The following is a 26,061-nucleotide window of genomic DNA, read 5'->3' as shown; positions in this document are numbered from 1 at the left end:
AAAGGGATTCAGATTTGAAAACAAAACGTACACATAATACGTAAATTTATAATGGTGTAGCCAAGTGAAAGCTCTGAATATCACTGTGCATTTTCTTACAATTAATTAACGAACACTTTGGTGGAACTGCCAGACTCTTATTCTGTATCAACTCTGCAACATATTTAGCAGCATTTTAGCGCAGGCTTTGGGACCACCAAAAAATGAACGCAGTGAACAAATACCATGGCCATCGTATAGTCACTGAGCATGCATTCTTTCTGGTGCCTAGCCTTAAAATTAAGGTTGTGACGGTATTTGTAGGTGTATCAGCTAAATGATGTGGCAACAAAAACATGCTATGCCATGTGCTCGTGGGGTAATGTATCATCTTCTAGAACAGGAGGCACTGACTGGAACCTAAATGTTTGCCTGCGATGTAAATGTTTATTGTACATTAAATGTGCATGAGGGCTTGGCATGCATTTTCATTTACTGATATCAGATAGTAAAGTAGTAACAGTAACACTGAGGTATAGAAGGGGTGGTTAAGTTATGTGCACTGCAGATTTAATTCCACTCAGCCTTCGTATGACCGAGTCATGCAATTATTAAGCAAGGGCGCCAGTTTGCCCAAGAACTTCCCTTATTTATACTTCACCAAACAATATACTATAAAAAACCGGCAAAATACATACAAGTGCAGCATTACATATCATGATTAAGTATGTTTAGAAAGGCCTAACTGCAAAGAGGCTGTTAGTTAAAGGCTAAGGGTGACGCTGCTTGTCAAACTGCATTGTAAGGTTTCCTGTGATATTTTAAAGGTTAAATACTGCATTGACCTGAATGTTCTTCTTCAGATCTGCAAGCTTGTTTTTTGATTATTAAGGTTCAGCATTTCTGTGAGGTAGTTTGGCTAATTTCTAATGCAGTAGTTAAAGGGAAAGGTATTACACCTCCCCAAAGTTTGTATGTCCCGTTTCCTTGGCATGATCTCTGGCAGCTGACTGCCCTGTTAAACCTTTCTGACACACCATGCAGCGCAAGGCAAAACGGTTCACATCCGTGAACTGTCTCTTCTTTCTGGCATCATCAGCAAGCTCCAAGGCCTGTACAAGGGCATCATCGTCCAAGGTAGAAAATATCGTCATGGGGGGCATGTCAAGTTCAGAAAGCTCCCGCTGCAAAGGATCATAGTGAATGCCATCATAGATGAGCATAACCCGTTTAGTGTAACCAGCATCTTCCCCGAACCGGTCTATCCTCACAGTCTGTGTATCCACCACACATATCTCACATCGAAAATATTTGGAAAGGATGGAAACTTCTATAGCACCTCCCCACGTATCCTCTTTTCGTATCCACGCACAGTACTCCTCATTGCTTTTACCGAGTACTGCCTCACAGTAGTTGATTGGGTCACTTGACACGATGTCAGCAATGAGGTTCCGCATCTCTGGCGCACAGGAGGGGTCATAAACACCACCCTCCACTACATAATGAACACTGGTGAAGAGACAGGAGTTGTCAGCTGGAACTACTCGACGGACAATTCTTGCCTCTGTTGCCGGCTGAATTTCTTGGTTTTGCTTTGAGGTAGGCAGAGGTGCTGTATTCACTTTAGTTTTGTCTTCCTCCACGATAAGTGTGTCACCTAAAAGGTATTAAGATGAACATCAATGCCTTCTCCTAAAATTAAGGACTTTTTTTTTTTTTTTTGCTCTAGCATTTATTCTCTAAAAGATTCATATGGAAATTCTGTTTTCCCTGGAACAGCTCTCTAGGTTACCTCGGATCATTTTTTAAACGAATTGCTTTGGTTTCATTGTTTCCAAAAGCCAGTATCAGCTTAGTCATACAAGTATGACAGAACCTAAAAAGCCTGGTCTATTTGCCTTATAACAGGATGTATACACTGCTCTGGGCAAAAGCCTGGCAAACTAATACATAATTAGATTTTTTTATTGAAAAACTTACCTTGCTGTGATTTTTTGTCACAAGGAGGTGATCCCTGTGCATGAGCAGCCCAGCTTACCCTTCAGATGTCCCGAGTGCTTCATATCAGTTTGTCAGTATCTCAATTTTAGTTTTATCATAAACTTTGACTATACATGTATTGTAAGTGACGTATTAATCGTTAGCGCTTTATAAAAAAAAGAAAATAATCCTCTAGGACAGGCAAGCATTCTATTCTTAATCCAAAATGTTTGTACGGTCTCAACTTTGGTCCCCAATGTCATGGCGTATAAAATCACCTATGAAAATAATGGTATATCCGTGAAATTGATTCACAGCATGAAAAATGGATGAACATGGGATATGTCCAAGAAAAAAAATAAATAAGATTTTAGGTTTTAGTAACATGCAAAGTGGCTATGAGTCACTGAAATCTTTGTTTTTTAATGTCCCTTTTCAGTATTGAGAATAGGCTACAAACATGTCTGCGAATACACATGTGCAACCTAATTCATGTTAAAGAGCAGATACCAACTAAAACATACCAATATAAAACGCAGGCACCAGTCCATGCCCCCCCCCCAGCTACCCCTAGTCTGCCACTGACCCCTGTGTATAAGGTGGCTTATATATTAAATTGTCCATTAACCATGATGGACACCATCATTACATAACCCCCCCCTCTTATATTTTATAGCCCCCCCAATGGACATCGGGCCTCCTCACCAGATTTGATGGGTAGGTCTCCCAGGGTAGCATCGCCGTTACTCAGGTCCAGGTTTTCAGGAGGAAAGCCCACCATGACCCGCTGCTGGGGGCCCAAAATCCCAGTCAGCCCGGCGATTCTCTCCTTCAGCTCCCGGATACTAGAAAGAGCTGTCAGACCCTGAAGGACTTGGCTGCCCTCCCGCGTTTTACAACGTAGACGAAGCATAGCAAAACCTAAACTCTCTCACCGGTATGAAGTAACAACAATGACTAGGGATGCCGGGAGAAGCGCTACTGCCGCACACAGCTCTCGCGAGATTCTAAATCACGTCCCGATATTTTGCCCTCGACAAAATTTACCTCTGGCTTTTTTTTATTATTATTATTTTACAAACGGAAGTACAATAAGCGTTGACGAGAATTGTACTTTATTTTAACACCATTTTAAAAATGATGACACACGGAGTGGGACGTATCGAAAATATGGTGCAACGTTTGAAATGTGCCGTCGTTACTATAACGACCAATTAAATGCAGTAACACAGCGGAACCACAGCGGTATTCAGAAGATTAAACATGTATTGTTATATAGCTTTAAATGTCCTACGTTTCTAAGCCTGTGAAATACGGGTAAAATGGGCTTTATTCACTAAAGTGAGAGTTGTGGCTTTAACTATTGATCATGACGGGTCGATACTGGCAAGTGTCTCCAATGGCCCTGTTTAATGCATAATTTAATGGGTGAGGAAACTGAAGAAACCCCACTGATTTACCTATACAATATACAGGGCCAGCCAAGCTTTTTCTGCTGCAGACGCTCATTCGGGGTTGGCCCATCATAAAGTATACTGAAAGCCACAGCTCTCTCCTTTAGTGAAGAACGTGGCAATTAATCTTTGATGTAAGTGGTTGGTTTACCAGGACCTATAAATAGATATTTATTGCGATTTCACGTATGCACATTGTTGTGACTTTTATAGAATACGGAGCACTGGGATGCACTTAATCATTCTCAGATCTTCCATAAGGGAACGCCGATTCAGGCTCAACCTTGGTATGTCTCACAAACCTAAACACTGATCACGTGACTATGTGAAGGGAGATCCCAATGTCAAAACAGTTTTACGTTATTCGCATTATTAACCCCTTTGCACTGTGTTGTGCGTATATGTTACATATAATGCTTTTGTCATTATTAAGAGAGGTCCCTGGTTTCTACAAAGGCCTTAAGGGGATCTCTAGTTGCACTAGAACATCGAATTAAGAATTAAAAGTGGAAAAAATCTTTGTTGCTAACATGGAGGCATTAGTAATAATTGTGGCATCATAGGCACCCCCAGGTGAAAAAAAATATACGCAGGCACATTAATTTTATTATTATTTTTTAATACAAAATGAACTGATGAGCATCTGTGGAATTAAGCTCTCTTCATACCTACAGCAGCCCAGCTTACCCTTCAGATGTCCCGAGTGTTTCATATCAGTTTGTCAGTATCTCAATTTTAGTTTTATCATAAACTTTGACTATACATGTATTGTATTGTAAGTGACGTATAAATCGTTAGAGCTTCATAAAAAAAAATAATCCTCTGGGACAGGCAATTGATCATGACGGGTCGATACTGGCAAGTGTCTCCAATGTGAGAATGGCCCTGTTTGATGCATAATTTAATGGGTGAGGAAACTGAAGAAACCCCACCGATTTACCTATACAATATACAGGGCCAGCCAAGCTTTTTCTGCTGCAGACGCTCATTCGGGGTTGGCCCATCATAAAGTATACTGAAAACCACAGCTCTCTCCTTTAGTGAATAACGTGGCAATTAATCTTTGCTGTAAGTGGTTGGTTTTGGTTAGGAGACTTAAAACCCTAAAAAGATCCCAGAACGGTGAGATCTTCGAGAAAAAATATTTTGGACGACAGGCTTTGGTCTCGATTGCTACAAGGCGAACAGGCAAACGCGTAGAGCATATTAATTACTATGCAACAGTTCTCCTTAGCACTTTGTAAGGGTAACTATGGTGCAACAAATCAGTTGCTAGGATCCCCTTTATTTAAACCCACCCCATACACTCAACGATAATGATTGGATATGCGCGCCACTCCTCTCTAGCTACCCACTATAATGAACCAATACCAAATAAGAGGCGTGGCCTTTCTGCACAAATGTAAACTTTACTACAGGTAACCAAGAGCGAATCTGTATGTAATATGGCAGACATTTTTGACTTGGGCAAATGAGAAGTATTTAAATTATATCACAGAAAAAAAGGTTAAACTAGGGCTTCCAGTGGGTGGCCACGCATTCCGGTTTCCATTCTTTTCTACATATTACAAAGATTAGCTTTGATTTCAAGCCAGAGGATTTCCGGTTCCTTTTTGAGCATCCGCTGATTCCCCGTCACCCATAAGTCTCAATTGTCATGTGATTGTTCTACGCTCATACGGCGTCGTCTATTTCCCAAAACAAAGATGGCCATCGCTTAATCAATGAGCAGCCCTGACGTCAGAGATGAGCCGGTACTCGTCTCCTTCACCCAGCCCACCTGGGTCACCGGCTTGTGTGACCGACGCTGTGAGACAACGAGGTGATCAGCGCAGAAACCACAGGCGGCCAGGTGCCAGGCAGAGCGAGAGGTAAGGCACGTTACTATACATATCCCTTGTGACAGTGCTAATGGTATATCGCATTATAATGAATGCCATACGTTTAATATACGTGTACAGCATCGGAACAAGAAACAGTGGCCAATTCATATACATACATACATACATATATAATATAATATATATATATATATATATTTTTTGTGTGTTTGTTACATTCATTGATCTGTTTAAGGAATACTTAATAAGCAAGTGTAGACTTGTATTCATATTTATGCATTTTTCAAATGACTTTTTTACATGTCCCCCAAGACAGCCCAAAACCCAGTCATTTCCTTTGCACAATAGCCGGCTTTGCAGTGTTTCCAAAGCAGACTAGGTCAGTGTTGGGTCTGGAATGCCCCTGTTCTACCTGGAGTAATGCAGTCTTTTCTGGTCTGCCAACATTTTGCTTTTAGTTGTTCAATCCTCTGCAGCGCTGCACACATTAGGCGTCTTTTGATCTCTTTGCAAGAATTTCTAAGAATGTTCTTTCTTTGCTTCAGCTGTTTCTAGGTAGGAAAAAAAAGTTGTGATTGTTTAAACGCAGAATTCGGGTGCAATGTCTGAGACGAAAAGTCAGGACCCAGGACAGTGCAACAACAACAACAGCAGTGGCGGCGGCAAAGTGGCCCCTAGAAACGTGGAGAAAAAATGCTGTAAGTATCCTGACTTCATTGGATAAGAAATAAGAATGCTTTTCAGTATGCTGCTTGTTATTAACAAATATTAACTTTTTTTGGCCTTCTTTTAATTACTATTTTGTTCTATAAGTAGATGTGGGACATTTTCATACTAATAATTAGGCTTTGAAACATTGGCCAATATGTTTGGCAGAAAGCGACGAATTTATATCCTTGCTGTCCACAGCTATAACGTAGAAATAACTTTTGGGAACTGCTGGCAACGTTATAGGTGTTTTTATTTTTTTTTTCTGAATCTCATCATTAAATGTTTGATATTCTTCCAAATCAAAAGCCACTGAACTGTAGTAAATGAGAAAGAAATTCCTTTGTAGTCTGGTGTTAGACATGCGCAAGTAATTGTATGTGATATCGCTCGTTGGAGGAGACGTTAACGCTCAGTAGTCTGTGACTAGTAAACAAACACGGATCTGGATCTTTGTTATATTGCGCATTGGATGCATATTGGCTGTGAATCTCTTTGATATAGATCTTTTCTAAGCCTTGGACACAATTTAAATACCATTCATCTGAGTGCTCCTTTTAAACAATGCAGTGTTAATGGATTGTGTTCTTTAATATGTTGGCTTTACTGAAGCGCCTTAACTAGTGTTATTGCTTTGTAAATGTAATGCCATCTGTTGCTGAGCTGTAATGTTTCTGTATTCCACGCAGCCCTGCTCATTAAAGTGTTGACTGTTACTGTACAATTACCTTATCGGAGAGCGTTCCGAGGAGAGCTACTAAAATGGTTTATCTCGAAAGACTAAGGAATATTAATGTGTATAGATTGGAGGAATAAAAGAGAGAGAGGGAGAGATTGGATGTGGTAGAAGCATCTAAATCATCTCTCCAAATATCTAAAAGTGATTTAATAATACACAGCAGGGAAATTTATTTCAAAGAAGAGATTGAAGAACGAGATGCCATTTTAAATCTGTCCAATGTTTAGATATAATGTATGAAAGTTTTAGTTTACCAAGAGGGTAGTAGATAACTGGAACAGCCTCCCATAAGAGGCGGTGGAGACTAATACAGTGATGGAATTTAAACATGCATGGGATAGGCATAAAACTATCCGATTCTAAGACCAAGGACTGATTAAAGTCTGAGTCTCTATGTCATTAGAAATTGGCAGACTAGATGGTCTGAATGGTTCTTATCTTCCATCAGATAGTATGTGTACAATGATCACATCTAGTAGCCATCATGGGTTTATTGTTTAGGTGGGCAGTAAGCAATTAAGGTGCTTAACTTTTGCTGGTGTCGCTTGCTGTTCTGCCTGCTCTCCTGAATATAGTTCTTTTACGACAAATTATGTCATAATGCCATAATTCTTTACTTGTCATATTTTGCCCTTATGTATGTATTCTCAGAAATGCCAAATTCTAACACAAGCAAAGGACACCGATAGGCTGAAAATCTTTGTTGGCACGGGAACAGAAAATGATCAATTAACTTTTTTTTTTTTTTGCTATTTTTATGTGAATAAACCCCACTGAAAAACAATAAAGTAAACTGACAAAATATTCTGTTATAGAATGTTAAGGACGTCTAAGTATGTCATGTCGGTATTCTGAATTAGAAGTTACAAAACAAACAGGTCGAGATGAATGTTAGGTAAAAAATATATAAATGTTAAAGATGGAATAATAAACAAAAATACTAATTGATGTATTTTTCAGTGCTGGATTTAATTACAGTTTGCTAGATGTGATATACAGACTTTAAATGAAATGTCTTTCATGCTACCTCTGTGTGAAAGCGGTGTTCTTGTTTCATATGCAGTTAAAGGCGCTCAATGTAAAACAGCATCTTCGATGATTGCAAAATAGCTACAGAGTTGTTTTCTGTGAACCCGGCAGTAAATTATCACTTTATATCCACTGAACAGCTTGGGCTTCTTACATGACCAACTCGCCGACGCTCATTGTAATGACGGGACTTCCGGCCAGAGGCAAGACGTATATGTCTAAGAAGCTTACACGCTATCTCAATTGGATTGGCGTGCCCACGAAAGGTATATGTCTTCTATGCTTATTATATGACCATGATTTTCTATATTAGAGGGTCACCAATGCTCACATATAGCTTTTATTTTTGCAGTATAATCTCATGTTTTTTTTTATTATTATTTTTTTAAGGAAAGTTGTTTATTAAAGTAGCCAGGATACACTCTGATGAATATGAATCCAATGCTGCATGGTGACTAGATTCTTGTTTTGTTTTGTGGATAGCTATAATTCAAATGCACATATGATAATAAACTAATTTCAGCTCCCGATCTGCAATAAAATCCCGAAATAAAGCTAGAACTATCCAGCATTTACACGTATGTTAACTTTTCTTCTTGTAACCTTTCATTAAAGCTGGTGTTTAGCTGAATTGTCACAGTCACTTTAACCTTGTCTTTAAATGCCAACTTGGTAGTAAACTAGAAGCATTCAGAAAATGGGCGCATTATAGTTGTTGTATATTGGAGTTGGTGGCTGTGTAAGAATGTTGTCCAACATGTTATCATGCCCTTGAAAGAACTCAAAGCTGTGCTTGTATCCCATCCGGTTTTTGGGTTTGAGTTTGTAGGATTGATTGTTCGTGGTCTGTAAAGCCACTTATAATGTGCTCTGCATGTATGTCTACCATCCATACTAGCCATTTGCAGTTTCTTGGTCTTCATTCATAGTTGCCCATTATGTTTAGCTGATTTCTTTTTGTTTGTTTATTGGTCTAGTATTTAACCTTGGGGCATACCGTAGAGAAGTAGTGAGATCCTACAAGTCCTATGAGTTTTTCCGACATGACAATGCAGCGGCCATGAGGATTCGCAAGTAAGTTGTTTGTTTGAACCACCTACTTTGCAGTAATGCACAGAAAAACCTCATATACCATATAAGCCATTTTTTTCTTTTGCTCTTTTTGCTACAGACAATGTGCTCTTATTGCTTTGGAGGATGTAAAGCTTTATTTAACCGAAGAAGGAGGTCAGATAGCGGTAAGAAAAACTCCGGGACAGTCAACCATACCTTTTTACTCTAGTTCTTCTCCAATGGACTTTTGTACCAAGCGATACTGTAAATGATCTTCCATTTATAGTTGGTAGAAAACACATACACACAAACAATGACAAGGCTACAACAGTTAAACAATTCAAAATATTACAAACTTGGGATTTGATGGGTTTGTGTTCATTTATATGTGTGTGTGTGTGTGTGTGTGTGTGTGTGTGTGTGTATATATATAATATATAACTTATCCCACAGGTATTTGATGCTACAAACACAACTCGTGAGAGAAGAGACATGATCCTTAACTTTGCAAAGGGAAATTCATTTAAGGTGAATAATTTTTTTATTTGTTTACTATATATTAATAAAAAAAATCAATGTAGCTATATTGGTCCAAGAGAAATAGTTGATGCCCTTTTATTTGGCCAACATCAAAAAAGATGTAAAGTTACAGATGCTTTTACCATCTAAGTTGGTCCTCCCATTCTTGTGAGGCCAGCACCCACATTTGAAATCTAGAGAGAGTATTGTGTTAAAGCTGCTGTGGGGGGAACAGGTAGGAAGGAACTAAAAATCTAAAGCCAAGTTCTCCTAAAAGAGTGGCTTGAAATATTGAATGGGTGGCGGGAGTTAACAATCTCTTGGGGTGCTGTGGTTTTTAAGATGTAATCCACTACTTTTTTTGTGATTTACAATCCCACACATGGCCATTGTGATGTCTGCCTTTTACAGATCACCTCCATAAAGAATTTGGTGATGACTAAGAGGTATTTGGTCCATCTAGTCTGGCCTGGTACTATTTTGGTATCCGGGTAAAATTGAAGTGTCCAGAACTGGATGCTAAACTAAGCACGTTCTTGACAAATTTTGTAATATAATATTAAGACAAGTGTGTGGCTCATTCAAGTAATAGGATTGACGAGTGTATGGACTAGTAATCCAAAAGGTTTAATTGAAGATCGCGTTGCCAGGGGATATGGACATGCAACACAAAATTAAAATCTATTTTTTATTTTTACATTGTCCTTTTATTTAACATAGGTGTTTTTTGTTGAATCTGAATGTGATGATCCTGAAGTCATTGCAGCTAACATCATGGTAAGTGCTCACTATAAATAATGTTTTTTATTAAAATGTCTACATCGTTGTTAAAATTGTTTGCATTGCATTTGTTCTACTTTGTCATACTGAAAACCTCTTTATTTATATTATAGAGTAACAGGTTGAGATACAGTAGCAGAATTTAGTGTTAACTAATTAAAAACTTATTATATTAGACACAGAAAACAGACTTATGATACTGCTATCAGATTTCAAATTCTTGTAAAAGAAAATTCTTGGATGTTTGCTGTATTTCCACAAGGCTATACTTGTTTATCTATCAAAATCATATTGCATATAGTCTTGAATCAACCTCCTGTTGGGTGATATAATATTGACTAAGTAGAAATTAAATTATACTACATTAATTAGAAATGAAATTATACTATAAACCAATTAGATTGGGAATTAAGCAACCTTCTCTTAAATAAACCACAAAATCTAGAATATATATATATATATATATATATATATATATATAAATATATATATATAATTACAAAGGAAATAAGCCCAATACATTACTGACTAATAAACCTAAAAATGAAAAATCAGAGGTTTATTACCGAAATAAAAGATAAAAAGGTTATGACTCCCAAAAAGATTGGTCTAGCTTTTAAGAAGTTTTACCGTACTTCTTAAAGACCCTTATATAATCTCTCCCTTCCCTACTGAAGACTATATTAAAAACAAGATTTTACAGACTATAAATGAAGAGCAATTCCTCATGTTAAATGACCCTATCTCTGAACAAGAAATTTCTACTTGTTTTACACATTTTTGAAAGCTAACAAAAAAAAAAATCTTACTATGGCTTTCAAGGAAATGGCTCCACAAGAATTGCTAAAAGCAAACATAACACAGAACACATAGAACCCTTGCTAGTATCTATCTATCTGCCAATATCTCTTTTGAACATAGATATAAAGATTTATTTATTCAGCAGTGATAGCAGAAAGGATAAAATCTATAATACCATCGTTGATACATCTAGACTGGTTCATAAAATAAGAGCATTAATCGACATTTATGTAGCTGTAAAAGAAATGAGGAGCCCCATTAATTACTGTATATCTTGACACAGAAATAGGGTAACTTAATAGGGTAAGTTGGGGATTCCTAATTAAATCCTTATAGGGTTACAGGCAGAATAATTCCAAATAGGAACTATATTCATCTACGGCTAAAGCGGTTGGGTCAGGTTTCAATATTGCAAATGGAACCAGGCAAGGTTAACTGCTATCTCCATTCCTACGCATACCAGAACCACTGGCTATATCCATCAGAGAGAATACAAACATTAATGGTTTTTCAAATGCACAGGAGGATGAAAAAAATGACCTTTATGCAGACAATATCTTAATAACTGTGGGAAAACCCAGTAGGTTATTAAAAACTTTAAAGGAAAACGCCAAATATTCTGGTTATTAACATAATCAGGAAAAATCAGTTATCCTCGCTAGAAACAACTTGAAAGAAATCAAGAACAACTTACAAATAGATCGAGTTTTTTGTGGGTGATAAACCAAATGAAATATCGAGGGATTAACATTACTTCCAATTCTAATAAGATTTCTCCCACTCCTAAAACACAAATCTAAAAGCATGAAAACTTAGACATTTCTTGGTGGGAAACGGTAAATGTTATAAAAGCATATATATATATACTTCCAAAACTGACATCTATTTAGGATGATCCCAATAAATATTCTCGATGGCTGGTTGAAATTGCTCCAAACTGCATTTTCCAAATTTACTTAAAAAAAAAAAATAAATAAACAAGGTTGAGCACTGTACTCATATTGACTATAAATTCGATCTAACATACTATCCAACCATCTGCTATGTAGTTATTCAGATGTCCAAATGTAACAACCTGTTCAAGGGACTTAAACAAGAAATAATTGTGCTAGCTATTAACAGTTGGGGGGGGGACTTTTCAATTTCCATTCTAACACAGGACTGGAATAGATCATTAAATATGATCTACAAAGAATACTTAATGCTTGAATATAAGAGAATTACACTATAAAGTATTGAATTAATGGTAGTTAGTACCCAAACGTTTGGCAAAAATGTACTCCGGAATCTCTGGCATATGCAGTATTTATGAAGGTGATTTCCTCCAAATTTGGTGGCAGTACGAACCTCTAAAATGTTTTTGGAAATGTTACACCCTAACATTTGAGAATAAATAAATACTTTTTTAAATTTTTTTAAATACTTTTTTGCTACTTAATACTGACAGCCAGTATGTCATCGTATTCCTACAGAAATCTTCTAGGCCTTGTTTTCATACAACTTTTCCTATGTTGTTTATGTTTATTATTGTACATCAATATTAAAAAAAAAAACTATTTGGAAACTTGCAAAGCCAGGTGGTATTGTGAAATCCATTCCCAAGTACTTGTCTCCAGGAGAAGTGCTGAGCTTTGCAGGAAGGCTGTAGAAAAAGGACATTGCCAGCGTTTTTTTTTTGCTATGTAATGTTAATAACTATTTGATGAAAGAAATGGAAAGTTGTATATAACCTTGTCTATCTCCAAGGTTGTCTTCATACTTGGCTGCTTAGTTAGCACCTTTTTGTTTCTCTGTAGCTGTGAATAGCAGTTATCACATCTCAGAACTGTGCATGTATACTGTCTTCTGGTAGACAGTGATCTAGCAGCCTGGATTTACATCCCTTGTGATACTAGACCCATTGTCTGCTGTGGTACTTATTTTGTGCTTTAAAACAAATGAGAAGGTTTTGAATGCAACGCATAGGTAAAATGTGGGTGGAACATGATCAAATATGCTGGCTTACAAGAGCACTGGCTGGAAGCAAACTTCCTATACGTCTTAAACAAATGCATATGACCTTAACAAAAGACAAAATTAAAGTGAAATAATCATAAAACAATGTCTGATGTACTTTTTTTATTGTGTGGAACTGTAATATGTACTTGGCTAGTGTTTCTCCTGATGATGCCTGACTGGATTCAATTTCTCTACGGAACTCTAAGAATGGTTTTATTAAGTTTGACTTGCCAGAGCATAACCTTGTGAGCACCCTCTGTGACAGTGTATTGATTTGTCCCGGAAAGCTTAGATCAGGCATGTCCAAACCTTTTTCGAAGAGTGCCAGATTTGATGAAGTGAACATGTGCGAGGGCCGACCATTTTGCCTGACATTCTTTGAACCATTAAAATTAAATGCAAATTAACTATTTTATGCAAAGTTTATTGAAAACGGCATACTTTTCATTTTGTGACTTGGATGACAAATCTAAAAAGGTGTTAAATCACTCTGCCTTTAATATAAAAAAAACAGATCTATATTTGGGCAACTTATCTGCGGGGCCTTATCAGTCCGGAACGTGGGCCGCAATTGGCCCTCGGGCCGGACTTTGGACATGCCTGGCTTAGATGATATGAAGCTATATGATCTCATACTTCCATGGCAGCAGAATGATAATGTAATGTGTATTAGTACTTAGGTACACCTTTCAATTGCTTGTTAACACAAATGGCTAATCGGCCAATCATCAGTTCAAGCCAAGCATCAGAATAGGGAAGAAAGGGGATTTGAGCGATTTTGAATGTGGCATGGTTGTTGGTGCCAGACGGGCTGGTCTGAGTATTTCAGAAACTGCTGATCTACTGGGATTTTCATACACATCCATCTCTAGGGTTACAGAGAATGGTCCGAAAAAGAGAAAATATCAAGTGACCAGCAGTTGTGTGGATAAAAATGCCTTGTTGATGTCAGAGGAGAAGGGGCAGACTGGTTCGAGATGATAGAAAATCAACAGTAATCTCCGAGTACACATGCCGAATTGAAGTGCATGGGCTACAGCAGGCTCACCAAAGGCCACAATTCACACAGGCTCACCTAAATTGGACAATGGAAGACTGGAGGAACGTTGCCTAGTTTGATTTCAGCTGTGACATTCAGATGGCAGGGTCATACTTTGGCGTAAACAACATGAAAGCATGGATCCATCCTGCCTTGTATCAGCCGTTCAGGCTGGTGGTGGTTGGCACGCTTTGGATCCCTTAGTACCAATTAGAATCATTTAAATGTGATAGCCTGCCTGAGTATTGTTGTTGACCATGTCATCCCTTTACGATCACAGTGTAACCCATCTTCTGATGACTACTTCCAGCAGGATAATGCACCAAAGCTCACATCATGTCAAACTGGTTTCTTGAACATGACAATGAGTGATCAGTCATCAGATTTTAATTCAATAGAGCACCTTTGGGATGCAGTGGAACGGGAGATCCGCGTGATGCGTGTGTGTGTGCGTGTGTGTGTATGTATGTATATGTATATATACTCGGTAAAGTATACTGACTGAACTTTATTAGCTATTTTTTAAGACTTTGTCTTGGATGGAATCTAGACTTTTATTGTGCGTTGGACAGTTTTTCACAATAGGAAGGACCAAGGAATATATGGCCCAGCAAAAGGTTGTTGAAATTCACAAAATTGGAGGTAGCTATAAGAAAATGGCAAAAGCATTGAAAAGGCCAATTTCCACCATCAGAGCAATAACTAAGAAGAGGTTTCAGTCAACTAGAAATGTTATACCTTAACCTGGAAGGGAACATGTGTCTATATTGTCTCAACGCACAACGAAGAGGATGGTTTGAGTGGCCAACAAATCAAAGATTACAGCTGGAGAATTGCACAGGTTAGTTGTGTTTTGGGGTCGGAAAGTCTCCAAAATCGCAATTTAACTTTACCTGCATCACCACAAGTTGTTTGGAAGGGTTTCAAGGAAAAAGCCTCTACTCTTATCCAAATACAACCATCTTCAGTTTGCCAGACACTACTGTAACTTCATATTGGATGGGGTTTTATGGTCAGATGAAACCAAAATAGAGCTTTTTGGCAATAAACACCAGCTATGAGTTTGGTGCACAACCATATGGAAATGTACCTCATGCGCATGGTTAAATATGGTGGTGGCTCTTTAATGGGTTGGAGCTGGACATTTTCTTAGGATACATTGCATCATTGACTGTATCAAATTTAACTTATATTAAATGAACACCTGACTGCCTTAACTTATATTAAATGAACACCTGACTGCCTCTGCCAGAAATCTTAAAATAGGCCATAGTTGGATCTTCCAGCAGGGGACTGGCTCAAAATCAACACAGCAATGGTTTACTGACCATAAAATAAAGGTCCTACCATGGTGATCCCAGTCCCCTCTCTTGAACCCCATAGAAAACCTTTGGGGTGAACTGAAGAGGAGATCTTATCAGCGTTGACCTTGGATTTTGAAGGATTTGGAGAGCTTCTATAAGGAGGAATGGCCATATATCTCTTGCTATGTATTCTCCATCATCATCAGGCATTATTGGAGAGGACGCAAAGCTGTTATTTTAGCAAAGGGAGGTAGCACAAAGTATTGACTAAAAGGGTGCCAATAATTATGTTTGCAATTGTCTGATATCCATGAGAGTATTTTTGTGTATTGTTTGAAGAGGAGATTGAAAGGTTAAACAATAAAGCAGTCTTTGTTCGTATTTATCAAGGGTTCCAATATTTGTTTAGGGCACTGTATGTGACCTTATAAATGAGACGGCAGTATTTGAACTTTTTTTTTTTTTTTTTTAAACTTGGATATGACCTGAAGCATTGACATTACAGTTCCAAAAACTCTTTAGTAAAGAAGCTAAATCTGCTACACATGTTGGATAAAAGCATAAGCCATCCAAAAACAATGAGGTGTTACGTTTTCAATTGTCTATACAAAAAAACATTATGTAGAAAACAAAATGTGAATGCCCCTCACCCAGCCACTCTGGAAATAGTTACAGTTCCTAACCCATAAAAGCCTAAGAAGTCCATAATATCCACAGATTCCAAAATAGTCTTCCAATGTGGCTGACATTTCTTCACATCTCCTATGGGTCTCTATGATATTGTGAACCTCCATCATTGTGGGAGCAGGGGACTTTTCTAGGCTTTTGTCATGGCCAACTCTACAGCTAGAAATATGCATAATCAATTTGTGGTGGGAATGACCGATGTCCCCTGGGAGCCACCCCAGGATCAAAAGGTAAAGGAAAACCATATGCGCAACAAGGGCATATATCTCCTAACAGAGCAGGACAATCAAACATGGTCCATAGTGCCCACCTGCCAACAATCCCTCCAACGCTGTCCCAACATCCGAAGAAACAAACTTTTCAATTTAGTTGGCACCATAAACCGTCTAAAATGTATATTCCTATTAAGTTCTAGGTGATTAACACACATGGACTGCATAACAGTCAGTAACTTTATCCATTTTTCTTCTGAAAATGTTTTACCCAAATCCCTTTGCCAACTAAACCTCTATGGTTGTCTTAGATTCTGGAATACCTAAGATGGCCAGGTAACATCTAGACAATACAAAACAAAGATGCAGAGAAATCTAGGCCTATGATTAAGAGCCTAAAGGCTCAAAACACGTTAGGCCAGTCTTCTACTCCCTGCTGATTCCCCCCCCCCATTTTTATAGCCACCTTATAAGGTCCTTTTGTTTACGGATTTTGGTGGAGTTATTTGGATTGTGTTAAGTTTGGCGGTCTTGTTCTCTTGAGCGTTGTATCGTTTTCTCTGCATCTTTATTTTGTATTACTTTTGGCTTGGACGGCAGATCCTAAGTCTGCTGACCAGGTAAGCCTGCCCCCTGCATTTGGAGCGGCATATATTGTTTTACACAGCTTACTACAGTGTGGTGTTTTTCTTGTTTGTTTTTTGTTTATATTTTCTATTGGAGAACACATTACTGAAATGTGATGCATTAAACATAGATTTTCAAGCTCTGGCAACGGGGTTCGCACTCTCAGTGAGGCCTGATTGGCCTTCAAAAAAAACAAACTAATTATAAAAAGTGAAAATCCTGTAATAAGAACATATCCAGGGTTATGCACCAACTTTGCTCATGGTGGACCTTTATTGGGGTATGCGGTGGACAATTTAATGATATTCTATAGACCTTCACAAATCTTGCCATGGACATTGGTGTGTCTTGTACAGATACTTTGCCTATCCCTGAACATATCTGTAAGCTGCACTAAAGACCATATCCTCCCTTCAACAAACAGATCTGACTTTATGGAAATCCCCCTGCTAGGCCATCCAAGGTTTGTTTTGGAGTGACCCTGGAAATCACTAAACCTATTTAAAACACCGTTTTGCCTTCGACGAGGTACAGAGCCATATAAAGTTACAGTGGAAAAATGAATCTGGCTGAGCAGTGAGTCTTATTTAAAGCTTTTATCGCACTTCTTGTGTTTTTCAGGAAGTGAAAGTTTCCAGCCCGGATTATCCTGAAATAAACCGAGAGAATGTCATGGATGATTTCCTGAAGAGAATTGAATGTTATAAAGTTACATATGAGCCTCTGGACCCTGATTCCTATGACAAGTATGATGTCTTGCACATTTTCTACATAGCGTTGTTTATAAGTTAATGCTTACAGACAGGAAATAGTAAAAATCAGAGAGCTATTTGCTTTACCTATATCATGAAAATGTGTGGTGTAATACGATGGGGTTTACATTAAGGTAAAGAACTGTGGCCCCTATCTCTTGTTCTATATGATGGCAGTTATTAAAAAAACAGTTGTAAAACAGGATCCCCTTCTATATCCCCTTATAGCTCTGTTATTGTACTAAGCATGAATTATACAAGGTCAGCTTTGCCATTTCTGCAGGAGAATGCAATTTGATTTGCATCATCGGTCAGTATTGTTTTAATCAAGGTAGAGAAATGTTTTTTTTTTTCACTGTTATATTTGGTCTTCTGCATTGTCTGCTATAGGGATCACTCCCTTATTAAAGTCATCAACGTGGGACAGAGGTTTCTCGTAAACAGAGTGCAAGATTACATCCAAAGCAAAATCGTGTACTACCTCATGAACATTCATGTGCAGCCCCGAACAATATACCTATGCCGACATGGTGAAAGTGATTGTAACGTTGCTGGAAGAATTGGAGGAGATTCAGGACTTTCTCCACAGGGAAAACAAGTAAGTCTGCTTAAAGGTGCTGTTTAATCAATTCCGTCCCTTCTTAGAAATAAGTGTTTTTTTTGTTTGTTTTTTTTGCCTTCCTCCTAATTTTTTGCGAATACATTATTGCCATGTGACACAATGGGTTGTTGCCACTGAAACCAAATAAGCTTCTTAATGTTTTGGTTTACAACTGAACACTGAAAATTGGCAAAGTTCTTAGAATCTTTTGTTATGCTGGAATACCCTAAGCCTAGACTGACCGGGGCCTGGCTCGTAATGACCCTTGTTGATAAAATACACACAGAAAAGGCCCACAGACAAAAAGTAAAGCCATTTACAGTCAAGTGAAACTAGTCGGTGATAGCTTTACCTATTAAAACTAGACATTTGGAGGGGGCAGTGGGAAATTTGTGTTTGTTTTCCGGGTGGGGGGTCTTCTCTGTGTTCTGTTTGGACCAAATTCGTCCAACGGTTTCTTTTTCAGAAGTCTTTTATATTTTTTTAAAGTTGCCATGAAAACAAGAAATAAACTCGAAGATGTTGAGTAGGGAATTTGAGACCAATGGATGGAAGAAAGAGGGTCAAAATTAGCTTTGAGTTATAGGGTTAAGGATAGTAGTGGACTGGTTAAATTATCTTAATTTTTAATAGGTGTTACATAAAAAAATCACATAAAGAGGCCACAGTGAAATGAATTGGTCCCCTGCCTATCCCCCCCATTTTCCCCTTTTTTTTCTTTTAAAGATGCAGCACTGTACTGACAGTAGACACTCACTTTGTGCATTTCGTGCCAAAAAGCACATAATCATAGACTTTGAAATTACCCCCAAATTGGTTATTTTCTTATTCTATCTATTCTATTGGTTCTCTTCTTATTTAATGTTTCTTTTCGTGCCTTTCTGCGCAGTTTGCCCAAGCACTCAGAAAGTTTATTGAGGAGCAAGAAATTGTGGACCTCAAGGTTTGGACCAGCCAACTGAAAAGAACAATCCAAACAGCAGAATGTCTTGGCGTGGATTATGAACAGTGGAAAATTCTCAATGAGATTGATGGTGTAGGTGTTAGACAAATAATTATCAGACGTAAACAATGAACTTGAGTTACTTTAACGTTTGGTTTCACTTATGCTGTATGTAATATATTTTTGTGTGAAATATATATATTTTATTTATATATATATGTAATATATGCACAATTTACTGCACACTTTTTGTTTTGTATTTACACTACCTCATTTAAAAAATAGTTTGCTAGCCAGTTGACTAGGAAATGAATAGGTTAAACAATATTTGTATATTTCCACTATGCTGACACTAAACTGGCCTGTAGAAGAAAACTTTCTTTTGCCTCAAAAAGGGCTACATTACACTACGTTAAATTATATATTTCAGTTGTAAATGTTGTTGCCAAGACGAGTGTTGGCTAAGCCATATTCCGTAATGTATTTCCTTCCCCTAGGGTGTATGTGAAGAGATGACCTACAAAGAGATAGAAGAAAAGTATCCTGAAGAGTTTGCAGCAAGGGATCAAGATAAATATCTTTATCGTTACCCTGGTGGAGAGGTAACTTGCAGTTTGTTGATCTGCAATGTCTGTTTTTCATTCTCCTATCTATTACGTAGTTATAGTCAAGCTACTGATGCTATTCCGTGTTCCCTGGCAGAATACATTTCACAACAGGGCATACAATAACTGCCCTTTTACCTTAACAGGAACATTAAGTACACACACACACACACCAGGTACAAGGGATTCAAATCCTGATGTTTACATGTGGAACTGCCAGATGCTTTAGCAATTTATTGCTCGCTCTCTGTTTAAGCTAACCCCGCAGAACATCTGATTAACCGCTCTTTCCTGCATAACTTATCCTTACTAACAAAGACATTTTCCCAGAAATGATGAAGCAGCTTGTAGTTTTTAATTACATTTGCAGTGATAAATATATTTAGGAGTTCTTCTGTGTCCTTACTCGGACTGAATAGCGCCACCATAGAGATCTTCTTTGCGGCTGAAAGCTTTATTGCTCAAGGGATTAACCCTTCATGTTCCCCAAAGCACTAGCTGAGACTTAATGTAGGGGTAAAACAGAACTCCCTTTATTGAAGACAGCACAGATATTTATACGGCAAACAAGATAGTATTAGGGGGTTTAATCCCATCAACTACCAGACAGCCCAGTGCCTCCATGCAGTTATATGGCCAGCAATGCCCACCCGACAAAAACGTACTATTTTGGGTTGATTCCGAGGGAGTAGCATCAATCTCGGGTTACCAATGGAGAGCTCATCATCAGGACCCTGAGAGACAGCGTCGGAAATATCCCCGGGAACAGTCCCTACGGTAGCTGGGCCAGAGTTCCATAGCCACGGTTGGGTAAACCCTGGTCCTAAAGATTGGTAATAAAACCAGGGTTCCCGAATGAGCTCCCTCTCTGTAACCACCACCAAGTGTTGCCCACCACAAGCTTAATTTACCTTTAAAAGAGCGAAGTGGTGGGGCAAAGGGCGTCCGTACCAACGCTGTTCTAATTATCGTCGAGCATCGCCGTGGTTTCTAGGGGCCGCACAGTTCCATGAATTTGCGGCTAGGTCCCGGTCAGGCGCATCGAGCGTTTCCTGGCTTGTAGAGCCCCATAAATGGTTAGTCAATAGGAGTCTGGTTCCGGCAGACCAGACAGGGTTTCCCAGTCACCCTGTGCCTCCCAATGAGCACAGGGTTACTTAGACATAAGAAGGGACTTGGCAGTCCTATTGTATGAGCTAGATTTTGACATGGTGATTGTAACTTGACACAACCCAATACTTTTCTTTTCTTATCCGCAGTCATACCAGGACCTCGTACAGCGTCTTGAGCCGGTCATTATGGAGCTGGAGCGTCAGGGGAATGTTTTGGTCATCTGTCACCAGGCTGTCATGAGATGTCTTCTGGCTTACTTCTTAGACAAAAGTGCAGGTAACACAATTATAATTTAGTCTAAGGATAATGTCAAAATATATCTGTATCCATATAACTATGTGGATTAGTTCCAGACTAAATTCTTCTTTAAAAATAGTGCAGAAAAAAGTTTGGCAGAAAATTGATAAATTGGTATAGATTATTTTTTACCAGTGCAAGAAATAATTCTCCTGTTTTCTACTAATCTAGATGATTTGCCATACCTCCGTTGCCCACTGCATACCGTAATTAAGTTGACGCCTGTTGCTTATGGTAAGTTACTGTTGGGAAAGAGTGTCTCCTTACTATTAATAATAATAAAGAGACATGAATATATAACATAGGTCGTAAGCACATTTAAAGCTTCACCAGTGTGCAGTCATTATTATTGTTTGACTATCGGATGTGGCCTTCCTTATCTGCCCTACTGCATTCCTCTACTTCTCCCTATCACATCACTCTCAGGTGCCAAGCTTCCTCAGCACCTGGGAACCGCAGTGCTGAGTGGGGCTGAGTTTAACTAGAGTGCTGTAAGTAAACTCAGATAGGACCTTACCTTTAAGCCACAGACCGTGTGACTGACAATGTATTACTTTACTGAGAGAATGGTGGATAAATCCAAAGTGGTAGAGACTACAACATGGAATTTAAAGCTAAAATGAATCTAAGACAAGACCAAGCACTGATTAAGGTCTGAATCTTTATATCAGGATAAACAGGTAGACTAGATGGGCCGAATGGCAAAATGAAGGAAAATTTAAATCATAAATCTCCATAAGCCTGTTTTCCCAACATTTTAAATTTAGTAATTGATGGGAATGCTTTTCATTGTGGACTCATTTAAGTTCATCAAGGGCTATGGCTGAAGAATAGCTTTGTGAAGTCACAACGTTTTACTGCTAGGTTATGATGGCAATGTGTTCTGGGGTGTGTTGCAATCAAGTATCTGTTCCAAGTTTTATAACTATGTAAACATTTGCTGAATCACATTGACATATGAATAATTTGGTGTGTTGTTTTGTTTCAAGGCTGTAAGGTAGAAATGATAAGGCTTAATGTGGATGCCGTGGACACACACAGAGAGAAACCACCCGTAAGTTTTTTTTTTAATCTATCCTTAAATTTTGGACAGCCGTAACTTGCTGTTCTAAATAGATGTAATTTATACAGGTGTTAACTACTCCAAGTCGGCAGTAGTTGGACCACTTTAATTGCCATTTTCTTAAGTGTCAAATATATCACTTTTAAGTTGTATTAAAGAGGGTGGCCCACTGGCTCAATTTAACACTTTTATAGCTAAATGGGCAGTTAGGAACCCAGTTTTTTTATGAACTGATGTTTTTCAGTAACTGATTAATTGTCGTGTCACAAAAAAGAGGCACTTACAGGTTATTGCCTTGGAAAATAAGACCTTTCAGAATAAAGAATTATAGATCTGATAAATGTCGGATAGCTCAGTTAATGATCTGCATTGGTGGAAAAGCACTTTTAGTAGAAATTAATATTTATTTCTCATTTGTATGCAGTTTTTGCCAACACGGTTAAAAAAAGGCCTAATGCTAGTTTTAGAAATGTTAACGATTTGTTCAGATAGCTGTACATAGGCATACTTTGGCCTATGGGAAACTGTACACTTAGTAAACATATTGACCTTCCAACCATTCTGTGTAATGAATGCAGTAGCAATTGTCTGAGGTATGACAGTAGTTAAGAAAAGGATTCATTTTACTAGAACATTTAACTGTAGCTTGTGAATTGCATTTTTTACAGGATTACGGGTTTTACATTATGGTTGATAAGTACTACCCTTCTCACATTCAGGATGCATAGATTGATATATGACACCTAAACATAATAAGCACACAATTTAAAAATATGCAGTATATAAATACATTTGTGATTTTTTTTTTCTTTTTTTTTTTTTCACGTATACTTGAATGACACAATCATATTCATGCATACGACAATATATACAGAAAACTTATCGTACCAACAAGGTTTAATATTTTTTTTTTCATATTGTATTTATTTTTGAGTATCCCCATTTTTTTGGTCCTTCATCGCTTTCAAATCTCATCAGGGTGTATTTGACCAAAGCCAAGCCCCGATGCGGATGAGAAGAAACAGCTTCACTCCTCTGTCCAGCTCTGATACGATCAGGCGCCCGCGCAATTACAGTGTCGGGAGTCGACCTCTTGAACCTGTGGGATCTGAGAGATTCAGAATGGCCCCGGATGGATCTGATCGACCCTTAAAACAAGTCAGTGGCTGTGGCCGCACATGCGTTTACTCATTATACTCTTAATCACCAATTATTTGCATATTAACTACCTGAACTCGTTTACCAAAATAATTTCTGCCTTGAATCGATCTGTTAACATATTTTTATTTATTTTTCCTTTTTTTTTGTAAAACATGTTGAGAAATTATGTGCTATTTTTCATTTAATTGCATTGTTTGCTTTGGGTTTCTTTTAAAATTCCACGTTTTTCCTCTATCCCCCGTCTTCGTGATTGACATCATTCTTTCTTCCTTCCTCTTGGATTTGAGTACTCAATCTATCACAAGTAACTGAATAGCAATTCTCACATAAACTGCAATGGAAAAAATTTGATTAAAGAAATAAATTTCATCTCCGTTTATAAATTTGGTCAAATGTATCTGTTTTTAGCTCATTTTGTCCATTGCAGTCTATGGGAGGATTGTGATGATTTTTTTTCTCTAGGATTTGTATTTAAACACGGGTTCTATATCCTGGAAATTACTCCTTAATCACATAATATAATGTATACATTTATAATTCTGCCTTTGCCTTCTTTTCCACTATCCTCTGAAATCCTTATCTGATCTGTCTTAATTGTCTTTTTCTAACAGCGTTCTCTGGAAAATACTTACATGTGAGTACGATATTTTCTGTCGTTGATTGTTCTCTAAAATATAATATTTCCTGGCAATCCTCACAGAATATTTCACAAATTCTGAGAAACATGTCCTGATTACATACAGCACCCTTTGTTACACTTTGGGAAGGTAAAGTGCGACCTATAGCCATTAATTTTGAATGCAGAGCAGTGCAAGGGTGTTTATGGTTGCAGAAAGCACGTCCCCACCTCATTAATGATGGCATCAGTATTATTCTTGCAGCTGTGGGCAAATTGGCTTGCTCTGAAGGCAACATCAATAAGTTAATTTGCTTGCGCACAGATGCTAGACTAACACTGGCGCTTTGGTAATGAGGCAGTAGGACATGTCTGCTCCCTTGAATACCCACTTGTAATCCTAAAGGTTTTTAAAGGCCCCACTACTTGTTTTAATGGGCAGAAGTGAAATTATTTATTTGTTTTATAGAACATCAGCACAACATTTTAAATGATGTAATATTGTTCTCTCTTATCCAGGGGTCCAGCAGACACCATTGGTTGTGATGCCTTCTTGTAGCTCTCTAGGACTGTGTAGCTGCGAACAGTTGGATCCGCCCGAATCTTTCCTTCCATCCACTGCATCGATTTCCTGGAATCTCCTCTTTTGTCTCAAAGAAGCTTCAGTGTGTTCATGTTCTATTTCTCTGTTTCACTAAAAGGGAATGGAAGGCATGTTTTCCATTAGCAGAATACGCCCAAAACTATTTGCAGTGTATGAAAAACGGCATATTTTCAATCTCTTTTAAAACCTTCAAAAATTAAATGTGGAGCTATGGCATATAGCTCTTAAATCAATTCACAATTAACCTTTTTGGTGCATTTTTCTTGTGTAGGTCTTAATATTTTTTATTTTTACATTACATCTTAATATGTGAATGCAAAGCTCTGTGTATTTTAGATTTTTAGTTTGGCAGCTATTAAGTTATCCCCCCCTCCCCCTTTATATGCTTTGTTTCTACATGAATAAAACATTTTCCAGGTTTCAGGTAACCTAGAGAATGTGCATGTATTATACATGGGTACAAAAAAACATGTATAAGGTTTTCCTGAAACTTTAAATGTTTTGAATGTAGGTGGCTGTAACATATTCTGTAACGCAAACACATATGGAAAGCCTTTTATCTACCATTTTTCTGAATAGATTTAACATTTCAAAATTGTTTAAAATAAAAAAATAAGGCACTGGCTGACATAGTTATACTGTCATACAACTGTGACGTTTTAATGTATTTAATGTTTCCAGAAAAGCTGTGCCATAAGTGCTGTTGGTAAAATACCATCTAGAGAACGCATGTGAAATGCGTCCTAATTGCCCTATAAAAAGAATATAAAACATGAGTTTTATACATCAGATTTTATAGTAGTCTTGATGCATAATGGTTTGTCTTTATAAAGAATGCTTTAAAATAGGATGAGCCGTCTTTTCATACACTACATTACATGTAGTCATTAATGCCGTGCGCATGAGTAAACCTGCTGACTTTATTCTGTTTTATCACACAAATTAAACTTTTATTTTTGTAAGAAATACCTGAATGCTGATTCGTGGCCTTGGAGGATTTTATTAATTTTGCCAAGCTGTATATTTTTAGACTGTATTTATTTTTAGATGTATGTAAAATCCTTGTTGCTTAGTATGTTTTGTTTGGATCAGTATACCATAAAAAGCTGCCGAAATCCAATATCTGGATCACTGGTCTGGATGTACAATAGTTTATTAAATCTTGAATGGCTGTATATTTTCAAATTACTCACATATTTACTTTTTTTTTGTCATGTCTTTTTTTAAAGTGGACCTGTCACTTGTCCCAGTCCTATTGTAAATTTCACAGTGGTGTTTTCACCAAGCCTTATTAGCATGTCTGGGAACTCTCCGAGAGAATCTCTGGGTCTAGGGAACAGCGTTGAAGCATGCCCCACAAACCTCCCGTCCTACCACTTTTAATTTTTCAACGCGTGGGGCTGGCCCTAGACACCAGTGGACCTCTGACAGACATTAGTCGACCGAACCCCCCCCCCCCCGGCCTCAAAAGGGAGGGCTCCGGGTTCCCAAGTATGCTTACCGTGGGATACTAAGGTGAAAGTAGGTGGGCTTAGGAGAAGAAATTAGCTAAAACT

The 26,061-nt window shown here is 37.9% G+C and overlaps 2 protein-coding genes across 4 annotated transcripts in view; one reads left to right on the top strand and one right to left on the bottom strand.

Moving 5' to 3' along the window:
- The window catches only part of PFKFB2 (6-phosphofructo-2-kinase/fructose-2,6-biphosphatase 2), a 35,223-nt gene extending 10,134 nt beyond the window's left edge, over positions 1–25,089 (top strand). The window contains exons 2-18 of one of the 3 annotated variants that reach the window (XM_053454389.1): positions 5,120–5,284; positions 5,800–5,952; positions 7,871–7,996; positions 8,708–8,804; positions 8,902–8,968; positions 9,237–9,311; positions 10,023–10,079; positions 17,372–17,496; positions 17,893–18,100; positions 18,993–19,139; positions 19,544–19,648; positions 20,911–21,040; positions 21,233–21,295; positions 22,051–22,115; positions 23,103–23,282; positions 23,897–23,919; positions 24,421–25,089. In XM_053454389.1, the coding sequence (XP_053310364.1) occupies positions 5,856–5,952; positions 7,871–7,996; positions 8,708–8,804; positions 8,902–8,968; positions 9,237–9,311; positions 10,023–10,079; positions 17,372–17,496; positions 17,893–18,100; positions 18,993–19,139; positions 19,544–19,648; positions 20,911–21,040; positions 21,233–21,295; positions 22,051–22,115; positions 23,103–23,282; positions 23,897–23,919; positions 24,421–24,460 (1,605 nt within the window). In that variant the 5' untranslated portion in view covers positions 5,120–5,284; positions 5,800–5,855 and the 3' untranslated portion in view covers positions 24,461–25,089. Of the gene's footprint in view, positions 1–5,119; positions 5,285–5,482; positions 5,953–7,870; positions 7,997–8,707; positions 8,805–8,901; positions 8,969–9,236; positions 9,312–10,022; positions 10,080–17,371; positions 17,497–17,892; positions 18,101–18,992; positions 19,140–19,543; positions 19,649–20,910; positions 21,041–21,232; positions 21,296–22,050; positions 22,116–23,102; positions 23,283–23,896; positions 23,920–24,420 lie in introns of those variants that run through there. The other 2 variants (XM_053454388.1, XM_053454390.1) reach the window with 2 other exon arrangements.
- Positions 309–2,971, bottom strand: YOD1 (YOD1 deubiquitinase). The gene is made up of 2 exons (XM_053454409.1): positions 2,665–2,971; positions 309–1,636 (listed from the first exon to the last, which is right to left on the bottom strand). Exons 1-2 carry the CDS (start codon positions 2,870–2,872, stop codon positions 933–935), a joined length of 912 nt encoding a protein of 303 aa, XP_053310384.1. The 5' UTR covers positions 2,873–2,971; the 3' UTR covers positions 309–932.
- Positions 25,090–26,061: the final 972 nt, after the last annotated feature.

This window comes from Spea bombifrons, chromosome 2 (assembly GCF_027358695.1).
Source record: "Spea bombifrons isolate aSpeBom1 chromosome 2, aSpeBom1.2.pri, whole genome shotgun sequence".
Classification (NCBI taxonomy): Eukaryota; Metazoa; Chordata; class Amphibia; order Anura; family Pelobatidae; genus Spea; species Spea bombifrons.
Note: the sequence above shows the minus strand (reverse complement) of the source record. Positions and strands in the feature narration are given on the sequence as shown.

Excerpts from the sequence above, each read along its gene's own strand:
- YOD1 (XM_053454409.1), bottom strand. The coding sequence starts at position 2,872 with ATGCTTCGTCTACGTTGTAAAACGCGGGAGGGCAGCCAAGTCCTTCAG. Across the intron at positions 1,637-2,664 it reads AGACCTACCCATCAAATCTG|GTGACACACTTATCGTGGAG; the intron begins GTGAGGAGGCCC and ends AATACCTTTTAG.